The sequence below is a fragment of the Zootoca vivipara genome, chromosome 2 (genome assembly GCF_965207765.1).
Source record: "Zootoca vivipara chromosome 2, rZooViv2.hap1.1, whole genome shotgun sequence".
Lineage (NCBI taxonomy): Eukaryota > Metazoa > Chordata > Lepidosauria > Squamata > Lacertidae > Zootoca > Zootoca vivipara.
Window position 1 is genome coordinate 66,646,202 of NC_142584.1, and position 24,686 is coordinate 66,670,887.

A 24,686-nucleotide genomic window follows, 5' to 3' on the forward strand; every position below is an offset into this window, starting at 1 on the left:
TAAATCAATTAAAATCGGGCCACGGGAAGGGGTGGAAAAGAGGAAGTCAGCCCCTGACCACTGTGTGATGGAGAAGGCGATATATATGTATGCTTTTGTTTATTATGTTTAAATTAATGTTTTATCTTTTAGGTATTGCTGGGGGTTGGTGTGTTGGTGATGTTTTGCTGTTATATGTTAAAAAACCAATAAAAAGTATTTTAAAAAATGAGGAAAGACCTAGGCTCTGCGGTTTAGACCACAGCACCACCCGCCATACCTGTGCGGTATGTAGGGGTGAACAGTGTATTGTAATAGACACTACACAACATTACAAGTGTTTTAATTAGTTTAATCTCTCCACTTTCCCCACCCCACCCCAGCTTCACAAACTTCTCTTGCTGCAAGACAAGTCAATAACTTCTTTCTGAATCAGTTGCTTAATAACTGGCACTTGAAGCGGGTATGAGCCACAGGGCTGGTGACAGTGCCAATTGGAGTATTCTCTTCCTTTCCCCGCTCCTTTAAAATCAGGGTCAGGCTACTGCCCAGGCAAGTGCCTGTTTGTCAGTCTTAGTAGCATCTCTTACTGATGTTCTTCACAAAGGGAGGGGAAGAGCCTCCACATCCTCCATACACTCATCATAGGCTTCCTGATATTCCTCATGGGGCTTGATCATGATAACACACGTTGGTCGCTTTGAACCTGCAGCTGCTCCCAAGTCCTGAAAGAAAAAAATAGGAAAGCAGCATTGAGTTTCCTAATTCACATACATTCTTAACTGTATAAGTTTCCCTTTTTTACTTTAAGCAGCAAACAGACCATGTGCCAATTCACATGGAGAAATTATATAAATGCCAGCTGCATGAAACTGCTCTTCTAGAATAGCCAAGATTTCTGTTCCTTATCAGGATGCAGGTCTACAGCGAAGAATAAAAATTCTACAAGAAATTGAAGCCATACGTTAATACTAGCATGGAAACAAAACAATGTCAGAAGGCTGGTCATTTCCAACTCTACATATAGTTTCCACTCTAGATCCACAAGAAAAAGAGAATCCCTTTCTTCTACTACCCCACCCTACATTACCGTTTTGGAAGGGATGTAGACATATGGAAGGCTCCTGTCTTCACACATGATGGGGATGTGGCAATAGACATCAATAGGAAGTGTGTCTCCTGCAAGAACTGTGATCCTAGGAGAGACAGACAATGCAGCATCAGCAACAAAAATAAGACCAGAGCAATGCAAGTAGAGAAGACAACAAACACATTAAAACATATATTATGAATATTTCCAAATATTTGATATTGTAATAGTTATAATCCTGAGTATGCTTATTAAATTGTGATTGTGCTTCATCTCTGCAGTCATCATTTGCACAGAGATTTCAAGCATGCATGTACACAGGTAAGGGAGCAGGGGAAATAACTCACTGAGGCAAGTAGGTCCACGCAAGGCAAAAAACTTACTATACAGAGCCAAATGAAAACGAGGTCTGATGAAAAGGATTAAAATTTGTTTTTGCTGGGCAAAGTATACTCATTTGCATGCAAGACACCATAACTCATTCTCACACACAACCGGATTGTTTCTCTGGTGATGATGCCTTCAAGCATGAGGGCCTTCAAATGTTGCAAATCTGATAATCGCTGACAATTAGCTATGCTAGCTGTGACTAAGGGGAGATGGACTCTAATGATATCTGGAGGGCCAGAGGTTCCCCACCCTTGTATTAGCACAGCCTTTGCCAACCAGGTGCCCTTCAGGTGTTGTGGACTACAACTCCCATCAGCTGTGCTGGCTGGGGCCCAGAGCTGTAGCCAAAATATCTGGAAGGCACCAGTTTGGCAAAAACTGCACTAAAAGCATGAGTTCATACTCCTATGGGGACCAGACCTGGCGAACCAGAGTGGCCCCTTCAGTCCCTTTGGCTCTTGCACCAACAGAATCACAGGATTATAAACTGTAGTTGAGGATTATTTGTAAACTTGCGACCTGGAACATCTCAGAAAATGCCAGCTACTGATTCCAAAGCTCTGTGTGTGTGTGTGTGTCTATACAACACATACCTGTGTGTCTATCTATAGCTCTCCGTTAGATACAGAGACAGAAAGAGGAGTTCCTAACACGGCGGGAGTTCATACTCCTATGGGGACCAGACCTGGCGAACCAGAGTGGCTCCAAATTCAAGACCTGAACTGCTAGCGTCAGGGAGCGGCATGGAGAGGGAAAGAAGCCACATCGCTTCGCAACGGCACGGAGTTCTTACCCCTTCTCGCCTTTGTTGATGAATTTCTGGACCTCTTTCACCCCACGCCGGATCTGTTTCTGCTTCGATGCTGCAAGTCAAACGGGAGAGTTTCCAGCAAGGGTTGTTGGACGGAGTCCCCACCGCCCGCGAAAGCCAGACTGCCCTCCTTCCCCTCCCCCTCCACGCGCACCTTTCTTGATGCACTTGTACAGCTTGCGCGTCAACTTGCGGGAGGCCAGAGGACGCGCGATGGCGTTCAGGTTCTCCACCAGTTCGTGGTACGACTTCTCCGGGGTCGCCTCGGGCTCCGGCTCTTCCCTCGACTCCTGGTGCTTGGCTTTGCCCATGTTTGCCGCCGAAAGACCGCAGACCCACGTGCGGCCACTTCCGCTCCCGACCCCGAGAGCAGGGGACTCTGGGAACGCAACCATAGAGCTCAAGGGGAGGGAAAGACCTTGTTTCCGGTCACCCCATTGGTCGGTCAGCTCTGCCATCATCCAATAGAAAAGCGACTTTGAAAAATAAGTGCCACCCTCTCCTTCCTCCTCGGAGCAGGTTTCCCAGCAAGCATCGCGCTTGTTCGCGTCTTCAGAAGATGGCGGCGGGGACGGGTAGTGAGTGGGGGTCTTTCTTTGGGGAAGGAGGGACGTGGCGCGGAGAGGGGAGCTAGGGTTGGCCCCGCCTTAAAATAATAAAAAAAGAACCAGAGAAGGATACCTGTTTCTTGGTTGGGCGAAACTTCGTTTGATGGGTCAGGTGTCAGGCAACTTTTAACATGTCAGGAGCCTTTAAGAAGGGTTGGTTGGGAGGTGGCTTGTCTAAAAGGCCTCCGATGACAGGTGAGTTTTCTCCTTAGCTGAGGTACCCGGGAATAACGGTATAGGAGGTAGTAAAAGGCCTTATGCCAAAGGCTTATTTATTGTTCATACTGACTGGCAGTGACTTTCCAGAGCTTCAGACAGGAATCTTCCCTACCACTAAGTGAAGGCACCTCTTCAGTGTTTCAGATGGGAATGTTTCCTGAGGTTAACAGGAAATTGACTCTGTGACTTTTTGCATGCAACATATATTCTCTGCCACTGAGATGTTACCAGTAGACCTTTCATTGAGTTGACTTTTAGTGTGGCTGTTTTGGGGTGGGGCATGGAGGGTGTCTGGGCTTGAAAACCAAACTTTTAAAAGCAGCGTGGATTGAGATAGATTTAATTTAGTTTGAGGGTTCTTTTTAACTATGTGGGCATGTTTCAACACCGTATTGTTTATCTTTTTCCACATCAGAGCACAAGTTGCTGAGTGCTGGGCCTACAGAGCCATGGTCTATCCGGGAAAAACTTTGCTTGGCTTCTTCAGTCATGCGGAGTGGAGACCAAAACTGGTAAGAAACGGATATAACTGTTGGCTACATAAAAACTGTTGCTAAATACAGTTCCTGCTATGCCTTGGAACATAGTTGAATGCATATTGTTTAACTGTATTACATACTTCATAAAGAACCCTCAATTGATTTGTGGTGGTTCTTATTCCAAACTCAAGAAGTAATTGAATGCCCTTTGTGATCCTAACTTTGCATGTGTTGGAAAAATTGTTAAAAACAGAATGATAGGATCACAAGACTAGTAAGCATACCAAAAACCTACTGAGAAAGGATTTTCTAGACAATGAGCTTGACATATAACCCAGCTACATATGACATAGTAAACTATGCTAAAATAATCTTGTGTCAGATAATTTCAAAATATAATTCTAAATATATAATCAACAATATACGCTGGTGAAAAAAGGGGAGAAATTGTTGAGGAAATGGGCTTTAATAGAAAATTGAGCAGGTATCTACATCTGCACTGTGTCATTATTCATATGTAGTAGTAGTTCAGATTACAATATTGTTAACAACAAATAGTAATACTGACAACTGGATAATTTGGGCTTCCAATGAAAAACTGATTTAGAAGGATGAAGGTGTGCTTTTATATAGAGGTTCAAGATGGGGGAAGCTGTTCTTGGGGACCGTGTGACTATCTCTAAGGGTCTCAGAGCTGAACTTGGGGTAGTTTTCTGGCAAGCTGTTCATAGTTCAGGAGGCTTTCGCGTTTCTGCTTGCCAGTGTTCTGTTGTCCTCTTGCAAGTGTATTTAGCATCATCCTTCCAGTCATGGAACTGCAAGTACGAAACCTACAAGGCAGGGTGGTGGTGGTATCTTAGCTGCCCGGCAGCAAAATCAACCACCCTTTCTAGATCCAAATATGGGCTACAGGTGGTTAGACTTGTAGAAGTCAGTTGGCCCATAACCTGTTATACTGGGCCCACCATCTGTTGTTGATTTGACCAGTGCAATGAGCAGAGTATGCATAGCTCCAGCAGAGTTGTCCAGCAGAACTTCAAAGCCTTCTTACCTTCCAGTAGTCAGTATTTTCCAGAGTTCCCTGTTAAGAAAACTCCTTTCTCACACAGTTCAGTTCAAAGTATAAAGTGTTTATTGTCTCACAGCACAAGACAAGCATAGGCACACTACCTACATAAACTTTAAGAGATGCTGGTACATCATGAACTAATCTACTACAATGCAGTTCTCTGATCTTAGAAATAAACCTAGTAATGATCCAAGTTTACAGAGAGATCCACTAGCACTTTACCATGCTATCTCACCATACTATACTTTACCATACAGCAAGTAACATCCACCAAGATGATAAAAGATCACATTCATGCAAATGCTGCTGAATCCAGCTTTGGCTTTATAACTACCACTGCACATACACACATTCCTAGAGAAAGGGGAGGGGATGAGACGTGCTATAGGCCTTTGACCTTTGACTGTTTTTACCACCCACTTGCTGCTGGGTTTTTCTTTAAACAAAATCCAGATGTGGGAGATGGGTTTCTCAGAACATGGCCCAAGCACTTAGTGAAATTTCACCCATTTTTCTAAGTTACACTAACACAGAAGAGCATAGGAGATTTAGCGGGGTGGTGGTGGTGGAATAGACAACCTGTTTTTTTCTGAAAAAAAGGTGGGAATGATGGAAAGTTTTCCCCAATTTTTGTGGACCTTCACATAGGCACGCTAACTACCACAAGGAGGAGGGTTACTTAAAATGAGCTCTAGTTTTGGGGCACAATGCAACATAGTCATTTTCAGAAAGTATTGTATTGTCTGTGGGTCAAAGTTTCCCCAATCCAATCAACTGGTGACCGAACCTTCCCCACTATATTTTGCCTAGCAAAGGAGGGAAGATGTTGAAACTTCCTTCTTCTTCTCTAGGGTGTCTGTCAGCAGAGCCATCAAACCCTTTGCAGAGCCCGGCCGCCCACCTGATTGGTTTTCCCAAAAGGTAGGGTGCTTAAATTTCACATCATAATTTCATTTCACCTATGAGGAATACCTGTTCAAGGGACTCCCTGTAAGGATCTATTGCATGTTGAATGTGTATAAGTATGTTTAAAATCGTTTGCCAGGAAAGTATACTTCCTTGCCCACATATCTGGAAACAGCTTTAATATGTGGAATGTGTGTTATATAAACTACCCCAAGTTTTTGTCTCAACTCAGATTCTTGTCTGTTGTGATTTATCTTCTGAAATCTGTATGCACTTTTATTATCTTTTTTAGCATTGTGCATCACAATATTCTGAGCTTCTGGAGACCACAGAGACCCCAAAGTGAGTTCGAAGGCCAAACCATCCCTTTTGAGTGGGGTGGGACAGGGGAGGACAGGACTTCACATTGCAAGGAAGATACTGTGTAATGTTAAACTACTGCGTTATAGACTACCGTATTTGAGAACTGAAGAGGAATGACAGTTTGAATGCAATATACAAAAGTACCTGAAACGCTGCTTTCTGACCATCTTTCTTTTTAAGTCTGGCTCCTAGAAATTATAGTAACTTGCATACTTTACCCTAAGCTAAATTATTTGGTTACAAAGAAGATAATGCACTGGCAGAACAGTCCAAACCCTGGCTGGGCAGTCACAAAACATGAAAGAAGGACATAGCTACAGTCTCATCTAGCTCCATCCAGACCCATAGCTCATTCTGCCCAGGTGGAGGGCAGGCAGAATGCTGCCGGAGCAATCAGGTCCATTGCCATCAAATGACAGCAATGAGGTCAGCTTGGAATCCAGTGGATCCTGGATTAGCTCAGGCTCTCCTGCCCGCCTCCAGAATGCTGCATTCTAGGTTGGGGAGTAGATTTGTTTCTCATATTTTTGTAACCTGTGCTTTACTTAGGGGTCAGTTCAACATCATTCTCCAGGAAAGAGGAGTAGGTGGTCTAAATCTGCAAAAGTTACTCAGCTTTAGAAGCCAAATACTTTTTCATATATGTTACTGTGTCTTGTGACTGAATCATTTGTTCTGTTTATTTGTGTGTTTCAGTCGCTATAAATTGTACAACGTACAATATTTGGGAAAGTAGGCTTCTTGCAATTTCCCATACAAATTTCCAAAGTGGCTGGCTGATACTTACACTGTAGTGATCTTTTTAAGATTGCATTTCCACTGAGTTGCAGAATAGCAAAAGTGGGGAAAAGATAATTGGAACAACGAAGAATAGGGTAGTGGGATATGGGATATGTGAGGGCAAAAGGTGCTGTATATGGGAAGATTGAAAGCCATTACTGGTTGCTAGATTGTTTTTTCCCTTTTTTGTGTAGAAGAAAGCGTGGTGAGAAGGGAGAAGTGGTAGAAACTGTGGAAGATGTAATTGTGAGAAAACTGACAGCAGAGCGTGTTGAGGAGTTAAAGAAGATGATTAAGGAGACACAGGAAAAGTACAGGTACTTATCAGATTTTTTTGGAGTCTGGAGCTCTTGAAAACCCTGGTTGCTTCAGGGCATGTGAATTGCCTCAGGGCATGTGATGACGTGGATCAAACCTATCTGTGTTGTCTCTGCAGGCAGCTGAAGAGGGATGCAGAACTGATCCAGGCAGGGCACATGGACCATAGGCTGGAGGAACTGTGCAATGACATTGTGGTGTGGGTTATCTTATTATTTCCCTGCTACAGCTTTTCTTTCTTTCTGGGACTTCATATCTGAGCCCTCAAATTTAGTTCTTAGCATTGCAACAAAATGGTTGAACTTGACCCTTCTTGGCTTTATGGCATCATTACCCCCATGTGGTACAATTGCCCAAGCTTTGTAGCATTTGCTTACTTTTGTTTCTCCCTCATCCCATGGCTTGCAAGGCCTTGTGGCTTTTGAAGTAGAGCTTTGAGGGCATTCTTGAGAAATGCGCCTGATATTTGGCCTGGCATTTTTAAGGTCTTGGCTGAAAAGCCTGCCTCAGGGCTTAACTGTGAGCAGTTACTCATTATATTAGGAACTGTGGGATATCTGTCTAACACATCCATGGGAAGCTTCTCCGTTTTGCACCCAATAGCCTAGTGTAACATTGCACTTGGTTATTTTTTTCAGGAAGAAAAGAATGGAAGAGGAGGAGGCAGAAGTGAAGAGAAAAGCTACAGATGCTGCTTATCAAGGTTAGTTGGAAGCCAGTTTTTGATTTCATAGAATCAAACTCCTGGAGGTGAATATGTTTAGTGCTGCAACTGAGCTGAGAGGAAGAAAGAGGTTTACAGGCAGATGGATTGGGTCAGCCTGATTTCCTCAGTCTTTCCTTTGTGAAATGGGAGACTATGATTTTCAGAAGCCTCTCCCTTCTTAAAAGACTGTCCTCAGTATTAGATGCCAGGTTTTGGTGCAAGAATCCTGAGGGAAGGCAAAATGCCAGAGAGATTCTTCTAAGAGAAAAAGAGATGAAGTAAGAAAGCTGCCTGGATTAGTGATGGATAAGCCACTGAGGAAGAATATGCTACCAGTTACGTATTCTGATTCTTTATGCTGGGAGAAACGGCAGCAATTCGTTAGCACCAAGAATGTTTGTGACGGTGTTTGGGGAATCATTTCATCTTGTGCTGAGATTTCTTATTTATCAAGGTGATTCTTTGAACTTCTTGACTGAATTTTCGGCATTTTCCAGCTCGTCAGGCAGTTAAGAACACATCACGAAGACCTCCAGGAATTATGGTCCGTTCTCCTGCAGGCTCAACCTCGCCAGGAGCAGACTACAGTCTGGGTGACTTATCTCAACCTACGTTGGAAGAGGCTAGTCCAGGGGTAAGGATATGGCAAGAAGGAGAAACCATTGAGACAGTATAGGTCTCTCTGCAGTTTTCCCAGACTTCTCTCCCCGCCCTTTTAAACTTTTATAATGTTGATAACTTGCATGCAACCTTTTCCAGAGAACAAAGCCTGCTTTGTGCTGCGTGACAAAAGGTTGAAATGCACTGAAAAGGTGGAGGTACACCAAGGGCTGAGGGGAGCAAGAGTGATGGAGGAGGTGCTTGGGGTATGCTTGGTCATTGGCCCCAGTGGGAGGGGTGATTGGGACTTGTCAGGATGATGAGAATGTGGCATTGAACAGTGTGGTTTTTCTCTTTCTCAGGTAACTCCAGGGACATTGCCCAGCACCCCAGTTGCCTCCTTCATTGGGATCCCTGACACCCCTATGGGCTCCACCTCCCTGGATGCCCCCATGACCCCAGTCACAGATGATTCAGCCCAGAAAAAGATGCTAGGACAGAAAGCAACTCCGCCTCCTTCTCCTCTGCTTTCAGAGCTGCTGAAGAAGGGCAGCCTCCTGCCCACAAGCCCCAGGCTGGTATGGAGTTCCCTGCTTACATATGCAATAGTCCTGGTGAATCTCTGTGACTGACTTTCACTGGAAAGGGCAAAAGGCCCAAGCATTTTTCAAAGGGGGAAGCTTAGATAGGCCTTAAATGCCACATGTTAATTTTCACTCCTATATAGCAAATTTTCCAAGCTCCACAAAGCACTATGCATGCAGCTTCTTAGTCATTCATATGATAACCCAATATGGCAGACCAGTATTATTATCTGCATGTTACAGCTGTGGGGGAGAGTGACTGTCCTAATGCTACCAAGTGAATTCATAACACTAAGATGACATTTGAACTGGGAATTTTTGGTTCATGAATATATAGGGTTGAAGACCATAGACAGCCGTATTAAGGAAATGCAGTTGCAGATTGGTTGGGATTTTTTATTGCTTTTTAAAAAACTAATTGTTCTTAATGGTGATTGGTTGTTGCTTTTAAAGATGATTTATTATACTTAATATCTTGCTCTAACACGGGGCTCCCAGTGATTTCTCATCCAAGGGATTTTATCAGAACCACAATGGTTAACCTCCAGTGCTTCAACATTAACTCACTGGACTTACTTTTAGTGCAGTTTGTTTAATAATTTAGTCCTAAATATGTTGTAAATCACCTCAAAGTATGGGAGATAAAAATATTTTAAGTAAACATTGAACCTACAAAAAGGGAGAAGGAGGCAACCAAGCTGCATACAGTGAAATAAAACCTTTGTGTGTGCGCGTGCGTGCGTGCACACACACACACAGAATTTATTTGATTTAACAGAAATTATATACCATTTACCAAAACAAAAAAGAATTTTAGATGGTTTACAACATCTTATGACAAATTAGGACATGATTTAGTGCAAGAACTTTAGGAAACCTCACACAATTACACAATAATTTGGATGTTTTGCATTGCAATCCCATGCACCCAGGTATGGGATGGCAGCCATAATGTATTTTGTTTTGCTCTCTTAATATATTTAGAGCTTGTTCAATGCCTGCTTGTGGCAGGATCCCTTAAGAGCAGGGATGTGTGAAGAACCTGTAGCCCTCCACATGTTGGACTCCAACCCACATCAGCCTCAGGCACATGGCCAATTGGGTTTGGGCTAATGGGCATTCTAGTCCTATAATCTCCAGAGGGCCACAGCCTTCCCATCTGTCCCATAAAGTCTGTCGTCTCTCACCATTGGTGAGTGTGTGCATGGGCAGGTGGAATGGACCATTATGTGGAATGGGAGGATCTGCAGCCATATGGGGATCCCTTCATATGAGTAAGGTCATCTGGGATGTGTGTGACCATCTATACAATGTAGTCTGTGTTTGCTTCATATACACCTTGGTTATTTTTTCCTTCTCTCCTGTGACTTTTTAATACATAGTGTTTCATTTTGTGTTTTTAGCATTGATTATATTGAGGAGGTGGGCTTGGAAAAAATCTGTCTTGTGTTTCCAAGGAAAGCTCTACAATTTTCTCCTTTTTGAGCTGATCTTTCCTGTCTGGCATTTCCAACAAATTAGGCCAAGCTAACCTGAATTTCTAGCCATGGATGAGAAGCAGAGTGTTATTTCTCTGTGGATGAGAATGAGGGAGTTTTTTGTTTTGGATTTTCCCTGCCTCTGTACTTGATTGACTTTATTTATTTGATTGAGTTTATTCATGTTGCTGGCTCCTTGCTTAAATGCTACACAGGAGCAGCCAGAGCATCTCAGCGGAGCCAGCTGCAAGAAGCTGATTTAGTTTTATTGGTAGTACAGGTTGTGTGTGGATAGCAGTGGGACAGTCTGTGTATTGGTTTTTAGTATGTGAATATCCTTTGGCAGGTGGGTGAGAGCGACATGACAGTAGTTTCTGGTCACACAAGCAGCTCTGGACTCCTCCTGGAGGTGGGAGGGGTTCTTCCAGGGCTGCACGGTGGAGAAATGCAGTCAGCTTCAACTACTGTTCCTGCATCTCCTGCTGCTTCAGGTAGGCCTATTCTGCTATTGCTGTGTTTTTCTCTCTTCTGCATTAGTATCCTAGAGTTGGAAGGGGCTTCAGAAGAAATCCACCGCTACAGTGTGTAATTTCTAGTCTGCCATTTATGTTGAGAACAGCAGGGGATGTGAGGGTCCTGTTTCAAATAATGTGAATAAATTAAGAACATATTCTATGAAAGCTGAGACCTTGGAAGACCAAGTATGTAATTTGCATGGCAAAGCCTTTAGTCAAAGTTTTGCTTGTATGTGTCAGGGCTTTGTGTGATGTTTGCTCATGTTACTTCGTGTTATGAATGTCATTGCCTTGATTCTCCTCCTTAAATCACTTTGTTCACTTATTTCCCCTTAATCTCATGTTTAGCTTAATGTTCCTTTCCACTTCCTCCATTCTCTTGGTACGTAATTCCTTCTAAAGCCATTCCTCTTTCCATCTCATACTCCTCCTCTATTGCTAGTCCTCATCTTTCGAATTCCCTTCCTGCTGATAATTGTTTTACTGCTGTTTTGTATGTATTTAACTGATACCTTGAGACTTTTAGCTAAGCCATAGTGTGTCCTTTTCCCCTGCTCCCCCGCCTTCCCTTCCTCCCCCCTGCCCTCATTGTTAAGCACCTAGTAGTAGACTGGTGGTGGGGAACCTAATTAGGTCCACTAGACCGCAGCAGTTAGCCCACTAGGTTGAGATCTACAGGTATAGGGTGGTATACAGATTTAATAAATGATAATTTCCCCCCTTGTTTTGACATCTTATGGCATCAAGTACAGGAAAGTTAAAGCAGGAAAATTTTAATAATAATAATAATAAGAGAAGGAAAAGTGTGAATATACTCCTAAATCTTCCGTTGGAGCCGGGGTTTGAAGTTTCAGTCACGTAATGTCGTACGACATCAGGTGTTGGGGAAGTGATGGGAAGAAAAATCTTTGTATTCTATACTGGTTGCAGAATTCACCTTCTCTTGGTTTAAATACTCCCAGAGCACTGTCAACATGGTGCATATCCAGGCTTGGCTTCAGAGTTCTGCATCAGACTTTGTCTGCTCCAGCCCTGCTACATGACATAAGATCTTGATTGACGCTGAATTGCTTTCATAGCTTGGTCCTTCTTCTTCTTCTTTTTTTTAAGATCATTCTCGCAATGATAAACCTTATAAGGGAAAAAATGTGGGCTCCAAGTCCCACTCTGGATTTAGCAGAAGACTTGTGTTGAGCTTCCATGAAAGGCCTTTTATATTTTACTAGTGTATTTCAGCCCGTTCAATAACGGGCGCTAGAACATCCTGGGGTTTGGAGAAGCGCTTGCGCAGCGCTTCTCCGAACCCTGGGACCTGTCCTTACTGTCGGCGGCAGGGGGACAGGAACGGAGGAGGAGAAAGCGCTGCTTTCTCCTCCTCCGTTCCTCTCTCCCAGCCGCCGACAGCAAGGAGACATCCTGGGGTTTGGAGAAGCGCTTGTGCAGCGCTTCTCCGAACCCTGGGACCTGTCCTTGCTGTCGGCGGCAGGGGGACAGGAACGGAGGAGGAGAAAGCGCTGCTTTCTCCTCCTCCGTTCCTCTCTCCCAGCCGCCGACAGCAAGGAGACATCCTGGGGTTTGGAGAAGCGCTTGCGCAGCGCTTCTCCGAACCCTGGGACCTGTCCTTACTGTCGGCGGCAGGGGGACAGGAACGGAGGAGGAGAAAGCGCTGCTTTCTCCTCCTCCGTTCCTCTCTCCCAGCCGCCGACAGCAAGGAGACATCCTGGGGTTTGGAGAAGCGCTTGCGCAGCGCTTCTCCGAACCCTGGGACCTGTCCTTACTGTCGGCGGCAGGGGGACAGGAACGGAGGAGGAGAAAGCGCTGCTTTCTCCTCCTCCGTTCCTCTCTCCCAGCCGCCGACAGGAAGCAGACATCCCGGGGTTCGGAGAAGCGCTTGCGCAGCGCTTCTCCGAACCCTGGGACCTGTCCTTGCTGTCGGCGGCAGGGGGACAGGAACGGAGGAGGAGAAAGCGCTGCTTTCTCCTCCTCCGTTCCTCTCTCCCAGCCGCCGACAGCAAGGAGACATCCTGGGGTTTGGAGAAGCGCTTGCGCAGCGCTTCTCCGAACCCTGGGACCTGTCCTTACTGTCGGCGGCAGGGGGACAGGAACGGAGGAGGAGAAAGCGCTGCTTTCTCCTCCTCCGTTCCTCTCTCCCAGCCGCCGACAGCAAGGAGACATCCTGGGGTTTGGAGAAGCGCTTGTGCAGCGCTTCTCCGAACCCTGGGACCTGTCCTTGCTGTCGGCGGCAGGGGGACAGGAACGGAGGAGGAGAAAGCGCTGCTTTCTCCTCCTCCGTTCCTCTCTCCCAGCCGCCGACAGCAAGGAGACATCCTGGGGTTTGGAGAAGCGCTTGCGCAGCGCTTCTCCGAACCCTGGGACCTGTCCTTACTGTCGGCGGCAGGGGGACAGGAACGGAGGAGGAGAAAGCGCTGCTTTCTCCTCCTCCGTTCCTCTCTCCCAGCCGCCGACAGGAAGCAGACATCCCGGGGTTCGGAGAAGCGCTTGCGCAGCGCTTCTCCGAACCCTGGGACCCGTCCTTACTGTCGGCGGCAGGGGGACAGGAACGGAGGAGGAGAAAGCGGCGCTTTCTCCTCCTTCCTTCCTCTCCCCCAGCCGCCGACAGGAAGGACGCGCGCACTCTCCCCCCCCCCGCCTCCTCCAACCGCCGCTCCTCACGGCCAGGGAGGGTTGTGAGGAGGCCTTCGCCGGCCTCCACCCCGGCGGGAGCGGCGGTTGGAGGAGGCAGAGTGGGGGGAGAGTGCGCGCGCGCAGTCTCTGCTGTCCAATCCCTGTATCCCTGGGGCACATGCGCAGTGACCCAGGGACACACGGGACATCTGGACGCAGGGACAACATGGACATTATTATATAGGACTAGCTCCCATGGCTCTAGAATCCTGCTATCCCTTGGGCATTGTTGCTCAGCCCAGACTTTGCCCACTCCCTCCCTCCCCCTATCCGATTTCATCTATACCAGGGCTCAGCAACCTTTTCCAGCCGTGGGCTGGTCCACCGTCCCTCAGACCATGTGGTGGGCCAGACTATATTTGGGGGGGGGGGGAATGAATGAATTCCTATGGCCCACAAATAACCCAGAGATGCATTTTAAATAAAAGGACACATTCTACTTATGTAAAAACACGCTGATTCCCAGACCGTCCGCAGGCCTGATTGAGAAAGTGATTGGGCCGCATCCGGCCCACGGGCCTCAGGTTGCCTACCCCTGATCTATACCAAAATATTGTGCATTCTGTACACCTTTAAATGCTGAAAATTGAATTTAGGTTTTGCAAATAAAGGGAAAGCTATGAAAACCTCCTTTGATTTGTCCAGTGTACGAAAATGTGGTTGTTTTGCCCCAGATTTGGATTTCTTCTAGTGGTATAAAATGCTGCCTTCCACTTTTAAAAGCACAGAGTGATCCTTGCTTGTATATGCTCCTGAGCCCTGCTAAGTGACTCCTAGGACAGCTGTCTGTGGTCTGTTTTGTGACATGTGTTGGCGTGTGCAACCCTGGTGGGCATGAGCTGGTCAGAGCCCAAGGATTGCTTGCTCTGTAGTATTCTGTAGCTTCTTGGCTAATGTGCTTTCCCCCTTCTTCACACTTTTGTTAGGTGCTCCTACACTTTCCCGCCTTTTAGAAGCTGGTCCAGCGCAATTCACCACATCGCTTGCTTCCTTTTCTACTGTTGCCAGTGAACCTCCAGGCAAACTCCTGCCTCCCCCTGTAGAGTCCGTGTCTCAGGCAACTCTAGTCATGGTGCCCACGCTACAAGCACCAGCTGCTGTGCCACCCGCTGCAACTCCTGAAAGTGTAGCGACAGGTGCGTCCTTGCACTCGTATGCCCATCTGTACCTTGCAGAAGACTTTCCCTCTTAGGTTCGGTAGAAGGTCTATGTGTATGCGGGCTGTGGGCGTCTCTAAAATCTGTAGCCGGGTGGTTACTTTTGGGATTCATTGTGCCAGAGGCCCAAGGTTGTTGAGAAGAGTCCCCCGTGTGTGTCAGGCAGGGTGCAGGAACCGATAAAGGAAAGATGATCTGGGGTGAAGTTAGTGAGCGGGATAGATCTAGACTCCGATGCTAAGAGATGGCTCCTGCTCTGACTCTTATCATTTGGGAGGGTGGGGGAAATAGGGCCCATCAGCCTGCATGTGCCTTTATTTGGGGCTGTAGAATGTGTTTTGATTTTCTTGATCTGACCCATGCTGCTGGTTGCTGCAGCTGCCAGGCTTTCACTTGACTTGTCACTCTTGTCCAGTGAGTCAGCCCAACACCTGTGTTTCCATGGAGGCAGTGCCTGATCCTCACACTGTGACAGTGTCAATGGACAGCAGTGAGATTTCCATGATCATTGATTCCATCAAGAAAGATTGCCTGGGCTCTGGGGCATCTGGTGCTGTAGGGACTTCCAAAGACCACAGCATTAATGGGAAGGAAGACCTAGATCTGGCGGAGAAGATGGACATTGCAGTTTCCTACACGGGGGAAGAACTGGACTTTGAGACTGTTGGGGACATCATAGCTATCATTGAGGACAAGGTAAAATTATCTAGAGGCCTGTATAGGCTGGTCATGCATCTCATATAACATGAAACCATAGTTAAAATAAACTTCATTTGTTTTAAACAAGGTTTAAACCTTGCTGGGTTCAGGTGACACTACAAGGTATACCCTGGCTCAGCACAACTGGAGAGTCATGAGGCACCCACAATTTCAGCAGCGTGTAGTAGCATGCTGCTCATTCATATTTTTAAATTACTGTTTTAATGTGACATGTGAACTAGACCTCTACTCTCCCCTTGTGTTTGGCACCCCAGCATGTTGAATAGACGGGATAGTGCAAGGACTTTCTTTACATCTCCATTGTTCTCATGGCCTCTGATTGTGCCTGTATCACTGTTGGTAAAGGTGGACGACCATTCTGAAGTCCTGGATGTAGCAGCAGTAGAGGCTTTCTGCGAAGAGATTGAGGATCCTCAGTCACTGACCGACCCCTGGGAGCACCCACTCCAACGAGAGCACCCAATCCAACAGGAGCATGAGAAGCAGAGTCAGATCCCCCCAATGGCTGTGACTGTAAAGCAGGAGAGACCAGACTGTGAGGAATCAGAGGCTAAGGGGATCAGAGATCTGATGAGCATTGGGGATCTGGGAACAGAAATAAAGACGGAGCCTTCTGAGCAGGGACAGATTCATCTGAGCCCTGGGGAAGCTTCTGCACTAGCAACCAGAACAAGTGAAACCCCTGAAGATGAAGAGACACGGGTTGCTGGTCTGGAGTGCTCTGAAATGGAGATGGAATCATCAAAGGTTGAAATGGATCATGGCACAGTGAAGACAGAGGTAAATCGATGAAGAGGCTTCTTGGATATAACATGGGTGGGGTATCAGTTGATAGATGAGGTATGGGAGGAGAGAGGGAGGCCCCTAGCTTGTAGCTGTTTTTCAGACCTATGCTTAGTGCACAATAACGAGCAAATTTGTTTGTTGGCCAAACTGACTGACAAACTAACTAACTGTATTCACTCTGTGCAATCTGTGCTTGGGCATTCTTAGATTTACCCCAAATAACAATAGGTTATGCAAATTGCTGAAATTGGGGCAGGGGGTATGGGTATTCTTGTTTTGCTAGCCAGAAGGGAGTGGCAGTGAGTACTGAATCCCTTTCCCCAGTCCCTCGGGAATGTTCTTCAACTATCCCTGTCACTTGGAAGACATTACCCATCAAGTATATTGTGCAGTCACCCTTTCTTTATAATTGAAATCTGGATTCACAGTCAGCTGAACATTTCATTCTCCATTTCTTTGTACTTGTGGGGCTACAGCATATGCACAGTTTTGGCCATACAGTATGTTAGATCCTTGGGGAGCCACTTGCTCAGGTATGCAGAGCTTTGCTGTGTATGCAGCTGTTTTGTTGTTCAATCGCTGTCTGCTTTTAGAGTCCTGGTGGTATAAAATATGACTTAATGCTGAGTTGTGTAGGAAGCTGGTCCTGTTGCTCATGTTAGGCCATTTTCCTTCTAGCTTCCCCCTGATGATGATACTTCCTCCCCACATGCTCCAAGTGCAAGCGAAGATTCCTCACAAGCAGATCTTCACCACAAATATGAGCTTTCAGGTAACCTGACTGGCTTGCTGGGGAAGAGGGAACTGGTTGTGACACTGCTAGGGAGGGAGCCTTGTATCTGTGACTGCCTGAAATTATTGGAGTTAATTTTTTTTTCCTTTTCCCCCCTCCCAGAATCAATGAAGGAGGAAGCCCAAGCTCTTTTTGAGAACCAACTGAAGGTATTTTATCTATCCTCAGATTTCTTGACTTACATGCAGAGTGAAAGTAGTTGTCAGCTGTTTGCATCTGAGGCCATAGGTGGAGAATGGCAGAATTAATTTAGTGTGTGATCCCAAGATATACCAGGTTCTCGAAAAGGAAAAGTTGAGTTAATCTTCCTGCAGGCAGAGATCCAGGCCTCCCTTGTAGCTATGCTATTGTGTGTTAATATTTATTCCTATCCTGTTTTCTCTGGCCAAAGACCCTCAAAAGAATGAACAAAGTATTGTATAACAAAATGCAATGTAATTAATATCTGGCAGAAGGCTGCACTGGGTGGGGGGAGGTAGTGGTGCAGGGATTCAGGGCCACTACCAGCTCTGCTGAGAAGCTAGGCTGCTTCCTTCAGCTCACATAGCAGCAGCCATTAACATTCAACAGTGGGGTGCAGGACCACATCATCTGAGCAGCTGAGAGACCAGCAATTCTGGCACCTGTTTGTGAAGTTTTCCACCCCAGCTTCCCACTGGAAGAATTTGAAATGAAGAACTTATGCTTGAGTTTGTTTTTTATTCCTCCCACCCAGTCTGTTTCCCTTTTGTGTTGTGTACCTCAAAATTGTAAGCCTGTGGGCAGGGTCTCTGGCTTGTAGCACTAAGTAAGGGTCTCATCAGTACAAGGATTTCTGCTTGTGCAGTTGGACCCCCCCCCCCAACCAAATCTGTTATGGGTTTCCCCCCAACTCTCCAGAACAAATTTGGAGAGGTTGGGGTAGGGAGAGTCCTGTAGTAAAAGTGGAAATACTTGTGCTAATAGGATGAGGTACCACCCTTCGTCTTAAACATGTCAAAACCTGGCAACAATACCATCCATAGATTTTAAGATGCCGGCATAAAATTACAGAAATCAAGGGGAAAGTAGCAGAAGCTGAAAACCTCAATTGTTGAAAAACTCTTGATGGAGAAGAGTGTGCTTTACCATCTGTCAAAAGTAGGAGAGGGAGGAAAATACACCTGCCTTTTGATAGAGGTGCCACTTCTGTGAAGGCCCTGTGACTTGGGATGGGGGAAGTGGGACAGGCTCGTGTGGGGAAGTTAGTTGAAAGGCATTCTCCCTAATCATGACTCCCTAGTATGCTAGGAGCAGATGTTTGTTCATATAGCTTTTCCTTTTCCCTCTGCTGTCTTCTTTGGCAGCTGGTGCAGATGCTGTTATTGGCAGCTGCACCTTAGTTGTGCTACTTGATTTGCTGGAATCTTAATCTTGCATCTAAGGGTGAAGAGGATGAGGAGGATGGTGCCAGTGAGGCTGCCAGTCTGGAAGAGCCCAAAGAGGAAGATCAGGGTGAGGGATACCTCTCTGAAATGGACAATGAGCCCCCTGTGAGTGAGAGTGATGATGGCTTCAGTATCCATAATGCGCCTTTGCAGTCTCACACTTTGGCTGATTCCATTCCCAGCAGCCCCGCCTCCTCACAGTTGTGAGTATTGGTGAACCTACAGCTACTCACTAGATAGCCCAGAACATGCAACTAGCCTGCTGAAAGTTGAGACTAACTTTGTCCCTTTGTACAGTGGTATGTAGTGTGAATTAGTGGAGACCCATGCAATGTTATAGTCGTCTTCTTCTTTTACTACTACTTGGTTGTATGGAGGAGCCTCAGGGTTAGACATTTGCTTGCTAGGAGACCAGCAAACATTTCTTTTTTCTTTTTTGTTAACTTAGATAAATTTGAAGAAGGTGGGGATGGATGTTGGAGATCGTGGTTAGTTGCTAGGCCATAATCTGTATGCTTTGCTTTTGGAGCCTTTGGGTGTCCTTTTCTGATAGATGCCTTTTCCTCTTCAGCTCTGTTTGCAGTGAGGATCAGGAGGCTATTCAGGCTCAGAAGATCTGGAAAAAGGCTATTATGTTAGTTTGGAGAGCAGCAGCCAATCACAGGTAAATCAACTTGCACCTAGTGTCCAAGTATGAAGAACACCTTTTTGGCTCCATGGGCCAGATCTTTTATCAGGATCTGCCTTATGGGGCAAATTTGACAGGTTGGCAGGGCCATCCACCTGTCAAAATCCCTTGTGCTTTGCAAGTCTCCCTCCGCTACTCCTTTTTAAGCTACTGATTGCAAACACTTAAAATGGGAGCAGGAGGAGACTCAGAAAGCCTTTTCCAAGTTTCTCTGCAGTTCCCATTCAAGCCTCCAAGATCAGGGACTTAAAAAGGGTGGGGATAGACTTGCAGAAGGCTTTAAAACAGCCCCTACGTTCCTGTTTGAGCCTCTGGTGCCACAAATGGGAGTGCAGTCTTTGAAGTAGCTGCTGGGATTAAACTGCTGCCTTGACTGTGTGGACTAGTTCCCTGCTGGGAATGCGCAGCCAATGCAGGATTAGACCCTGTCCTCCCACTCATCAGCTGACATCACCAGTAATGTCAGCTGATGGGTATGTGGGTGGCCATGGTTTGGGAGAAATGGCCTGGCAGTTCCCTACCCCCTGATGTAGGAAGAGGCGACACTGCTGTATGTGTCTGTTGTACTAACATTCCTTCTAGAGGAGGCATTTCCTCATGTGTGTGAGAAAGGGGAATGCCTCTTTTTAATAGGGTGTTTGCCATCTGCAGTCCTTTGAAGTACTTGCACTTAATTTTTAAAAAATCTGCCTGATTAATTTGGCATCTTTTTAAATGATTAATTGCTTAGATTAATATATTTTAAAACTTTTCATCAATTAAATGTTGCAACTCTCGGCATTTCCGTATGAGCCTTTAGAACAAAACCTGGCAACCGCCATGAAATTTTGAAAAACTAAGCTGTCAAATTGAAACTTAAACCCTCAAAACATGCCAGGTACTGATGGCTATGGGAGAAAACTGAAAAGGGATTGAGTGATCTTACTACATTCTTCCAAAACCAATGGGCATCTGCGGCAGAATTCTGGTAGCCTATCTTCTATGTTCAGCAGGTGTCATATCTCCAGTCATAGAAGGTAGATTTTCAGGTGTAGAATTCTCTTGGCTATAGCATATTGAGCAAATGAGTGGAGAGAATGTTGAGAAACAGTTCTGTACTTCTGCATATGGAAGTTGTGTTACTTCAACTGACCTTGTATGTACTCAAACTCTTACACATTTTTTGTTGCACAGGTATGCCAATGTCTTCTTGCAGCCCGTGACCGATGATATAGCTCCAGGTTACCACAGTATTGTACAGAGGTGAGTTGCCAGTTTTTGCATTAGTGTTGATGCCATCTGTCACAGATCTGCCCCAGACATCGGTCAGCCTGCAGATTTTAGACACTGCCAGCATCTACCTGGGAGAGTCTCTTCAATCTAGCATTAATAAAGTTGATCAGGTGCAATGATCAGATTCTTGGCAAAAGTGGGGAGAACAGCTAGTTTAGTTCTTTTAAAATATATTTTTAGATTGTATTAATAAGGTTTAATTTCTTCAGTAATGTTTGTCTGGTGTTTTATTGACAGGCCAATGGATTTATCAACCATTAAGAAGAATATTGAGAATGGGCTAATCCGGACCACAGCAGAGTTCCAGCGTGATATTATGCTGATGTTTCAAAATGCTGTCATGTACAACAGCTCTGACCATGATGTATACCACATGGCTGTGGAAATGCAGCGAGATGTCTTGGAGCAGATTCAGGTAAAGCCACAGTCAGAAGTTTTCAGTGGGGCACTGTTCCTATCCTATTTTTGTATGGGAAGCACTGAGTACACTAGAGAAGATGCCTGCTCCTTGCGGCATCTTTATTGTCGCATTAGCTTGTAAGATCCTCTTGGAGAGGAACTGGTTAAACCTGATGTCTGACCATCCCTGCATGATTTACCATTCCTAAGATCAATCAAAAGGAATGCAGGCTTAGAAACAAACAAGTAAACTGAAGTTAACTCCATTGTTTCGGTAGCAAGCCACTAAACTTGCATTCATGTTGAGAACCTTAATAGCTATTATGTGGTTTCTTGCAGCAATTTCTAGCCACACAGTTGATCATGCAGACGTCTGAGTCTGGGATCAGTGCAAAAAGTCTGCGTGGACGAGATTCCACTCGGAAACAAGATGCTTCAGAGAAGGTGGGGGCTAACAAGAACCTTTGATTTGTTTGGGGGCGGTTGTTTGAGCCATTTGATAGATGCATCCATTTGAGGGGAGTAGAGAAGCTTTGGAATCCTTCATTTAGAAGTCTCATTCAGAATAGAAGTCGGCTTACCCTTTCGGTTTAATTAATAACAAAGATGGCTGTGGCAGTCCCTCTCCCTTGCCCCCATATCCTGCATTTTTCAATATCTAGTAAGCTGAAAAATTAATTTGTCCTTGAAGTTGAGGATTGGATTGCTACCAAATGAGGAGGGCTGGCATTTCCGTGTGTGAAGAGCAGCTCCGTTCTATTATCTGAGTGGTGGGTTAGAGACAGAGAAATCACTTTTCCAAAACTTGAAGTCAGGAGCCCAATCGAGACATGCTTTTTTGGTTTAGACCAGGGGTTCTCAAACTTTCTACCCCCAGCACCAACTTGAGATAACTGAACATTATTGAGGTCAACCAGTCAGAAAATAGTGGCAGATGGAGGAAGAGCTTACCATAATTGGCTAGCAAATTGCTGTCCTTGTTGTTGCAAGGAGTTCCATAGCTCACCTTTCCTCAAGCTAAGTACAAACATTACTTTGCAAGTATTATGGCTGTCTTCCCATGTTAAGCCAAATTCACTGATTCAGATATTCTAAGTGGAGAAGTCTTTTTCTTTTATATTTTTCCCCTTCCACCTGTACCTGCATTTAAGTATTACCCATCTCTTCTTATTCCCCCACCCACCCACCAACCCAACCTGCCTATTTCTTTTATTCCTCTTCTCTGGTCCTTTTACATTCACTTCTTCCTATAATAGCTTTCCTTTCTTAGACCCTTCTTTTTTATTCCCAGTTTGTTTATTTTCTTATTAGTATCAATAATAATAACAATAAATATTAATCTTTTCTCTTACTTTCTAACTTCCTTCAACACCTCTTCTGTCCCTTTTCCCTGAGAGGAAGGAGACGTTTTTTACCTTCTCCCCACCTGAACTTTTCTGCCTTCTGATTAGAATTTTCTGGTGCTGTTTTTGGTCCAGCCAAAAGGCTACAGCCCAGTTAGGAGGCAGGGAGGCAAGTGAGGAAGCACAGGAGAGGCTGTGACACTGAGGATGCTGGAAAGTGGCCCAAGGCCCTCTGGTGGGTCCCAGACCATGGTTTGAGAAACAGTGGTTTAGACTGCCACGTTGTGTTTTGTCTTGTCTTCCTGGATGTGTATATTTCCATCAAATTCATTTGCTACTTCTGTTTATCTTTCAACAGGACAGTGTCCCCATGGGCTCCCCTGCCTTCCTCCTTTCTCTCTTTGTAAGTACTTAATGATAACGTTTTCAGCAGCACAATAACAATATGGGGACATTGTCTGCATGACGAAGGGCTTTCTAAAATTACAATCAGACTATGATCGTGTCTGGGTTGCTGAAACATAAGAAATGTTTCTACCCCCTTGTGCTTCAGTGTATTGTTTTGTGATTGGATGTCTGGGGGAAAGTGGGGGACTTTTTGTTATTTCTGGCTGCAGGCTGCCCACTTCCTTTCATTTCTTCAGTCTGTCTCCTTCCATTCTGGCTTTGGGTAGACCACAGGACTCTACATTTAAAAAGGCAACTCTTGCTTATAGGGTAATGTTACACACTAAATTCCAGGTTGCAGAGTAATATTGCGGCTCTTCCCTTGTTTTCTTTGCATCCCTATGTTGGATTTAATTATTTACATCTAAAGCTTGGTTCCTGCCTTCGTAGTTCACAGGGCTCTCAGAGCAGCTTTCTGTAAGACATAACACGGCAATAGAATTGTGAAATTATTCTGAGAATTGCACAGGAAAAGATCCCCAGGAAGGGTTGTCTCAATAACTGCTTCCCCTGCTGTAAAGAGAAATCTAGTTACCGGTACATATGAACCGCTGTTTCATACATACCTGTATTTTTCCATCTATAAGACGCCCCCATGTATAAGATGGCCCCCTATTTTGGGGGAACTCAGATTTAAGAAAATCCACCCTCGGCACTATCCATGTATAAGACACCCCCTAATTTTTGACATTATTTTTAGGGGGGGAACCTAGCCTTATACACGGAAAAATATCGTACTTCTTGCAACAGTTTGTGTTGAAGCCCCCTCCAAACTATGGGATAGTTCTAGAATCTAGACAGTGTACACTGCAAGAAGACTAAAATACAGTGTTTTGTTTCCACGGATGCAGCCATGATCCTATAATAAGAAAGCTGCTGTTCTGCCCAAAGATGTGTTTTGGCAGGTTCATCCTCCACCCAAGGGAATGCGGGTAGGGATTGTTTTCTAATGCCTATTTATTAAAGACAGAGAAGCATGAGGAAAGGCAGCCAGATGGAGTGGGCAGCAGATGGAAGTGATCTCTCTAGCTTCCGTACATTCACAGAAAGCCGCTATGAGGACATGCTAGGGAGATAGTGGCAGGGTCACTCACCTGGAAGAGAACTTCTGTAAAGAGCAGCAGTTGATCAGGTATGTTAGCCAGCATCCTTTCTGCCCACTGAAAGAAATGACTTGGAACTTTTTTACATGGGGCAAACACATCATTACATATGCCAATGCCAAAAGTCCCCTTTCCCCTTTCCCCTTTTGAGTTCACATGAAAACTCTGTAGCTGGTTTCATAAGGTAGCCCTCTGTGTTTTAGGAAGGCAAGTGGTGCTGCCTGTCTGCGCAGTCAGTCTTTCCTGGCAACACAGATGGCAGCCAGCAGTCTTTCCTTTTGTCACAGTCTTGCTAATAACAGTGCCTTCCCTTCTCTTTGCATTTTGATTAGGATGGGGGGACCAGAGGGCGGCGTTGTGCCATTGAAGCAGATATGAAGATGAAGAAATGATGCTGAAGATAGGAAACAGCCCAGTCTTTGGTGTCTGGACCCAGGAAGCAAAATGAGAACCTTCCTGATCCTGAGGACGAAATGGCTATAGACAGGGAAGGGCTGACCTGTCAGTAATAAAGAATATCCATCATCCTGGAATGTGTAACCAGGGTAATACCAGAAACAAGAGAGCAGCCCCACTGCCTGTTGTAGGGCAGCAGTATTGGGGTCCTATTAGTGTCCTCATATTAGCTAGCGACTGGTGGCTAGTACGTACTGTAATGTGAAGTGTACAGATTTTTTTGTATTTGTGGAGTGTAAATGTGTATAATAAACTGTAGTAGAGAATCCTGTAGAGCAAGGCGTGCTGGCTGCTTTGATTTATTTACATTACCACCCTCTCCAAGAAAAACTTGTTTGTAAAGACCCACACATACTGTGAATCAATGTTTTGACTACGTAGTCCAGAATGGCAAATCCATCAGCTAGATCAGACCTGCCAAGCAATTTCAAACAGGTCTGCTAGCTCCCATCTTCCTCCACATCGTAATGAGAAGTCTCTCCTCGCAGCCCAGGTGCTTAAAAAATAGTTGCATCTGCTCTTCAGAGATCAGTTGC

The 24,686-nt window shown here is 45.3% G+C and overlaps 2 protein-coding genes across 15 annotated transcripts; one reads left to right on the plus strand and one right to left on the minus strand.

Annotated features, from left to right (window-relative positions):
* Positions 1–310: 310 nt before the first annotated feature.
* On the minus strand, positions 311–2,641 carry NHP2 (NHP2 ribonucleoprotein). Its single transcript, XM_035105880.3, has 4 exons — positions 2,425–2,641; positions 2,253–2,322; positions 1,070–1,175; positions 311–704 (listed from the first exon to the last, which is right to left on the minus strand). The coding sequence occupies exons 1-4, from the start codon at positions 2,579–2,581 to the stop codon at positions 579–581; spliced, it is 459 nt and encodes a 152-aa protein (XP_034961771.1). The 5' UTR covers positions 2,582–2,641; the 3' UTR covers positions 311–578.
* Positions 2,642–2,806: 165 nt separating this feature from the next.
* BRD8 (bromodomain containing 8) lies at positions 2,807–24,423 on the plus strand. 14 transcript variants are annotated; one of them, XR_015948206.1, is made up of 22 exons: positions 2,807–3,073; positions 3,513–3,609; positions 5,497–5,566; positions 5,844–5,893; positions 6,889–7,011; positions 7,131–7,211; positions 7,651–7,715; positions 8,216–8,352; positions 8,681–8,896; positions 10,727–10,871; positions 14,507–14,716; positions 15,123–15,433; positions 15,803–16,237; positions 16,922–17,015; positions 17,139–17,185; positions 18,440–18,547; positions 19,014–19,106; positions 20,304–20,372; positions 20,640–20,817; positions 21,141–21,245; positions 22,503–22,547; positions 24,027–24,423. XR_015948206.1 is itself a non-coding variant. In XM_035105882.3 (22 exons), exons 1-22 carry the CDS (start codon positions 3,010–3,012, stop codon positions 24,084–24,086), a joined length of 2,871 nt encoding a protein of 956 aa, XP_034961773.1. In that variant the 5' UTR covers positions 2,807–3,009; the 3' UTR covers positions 24,087–24,423. The 14 variants fall into 14 exon arrangements, 13 of the variants coding, with proteins under 13 accessions (XP_034961773.1, XP_088518198.1, XP_088518190.1 ...); XM_035105882.3 differs by having other exon boundaries at positions 15,153–15,433; positions 18,440–18,645; XM_088662072.1 differs by having other exon boundaries at positions 7,131–7,209; positions 18,440–18,645.
* Positions 24,424–24,686: the final 263 nt, after the last annotated feature.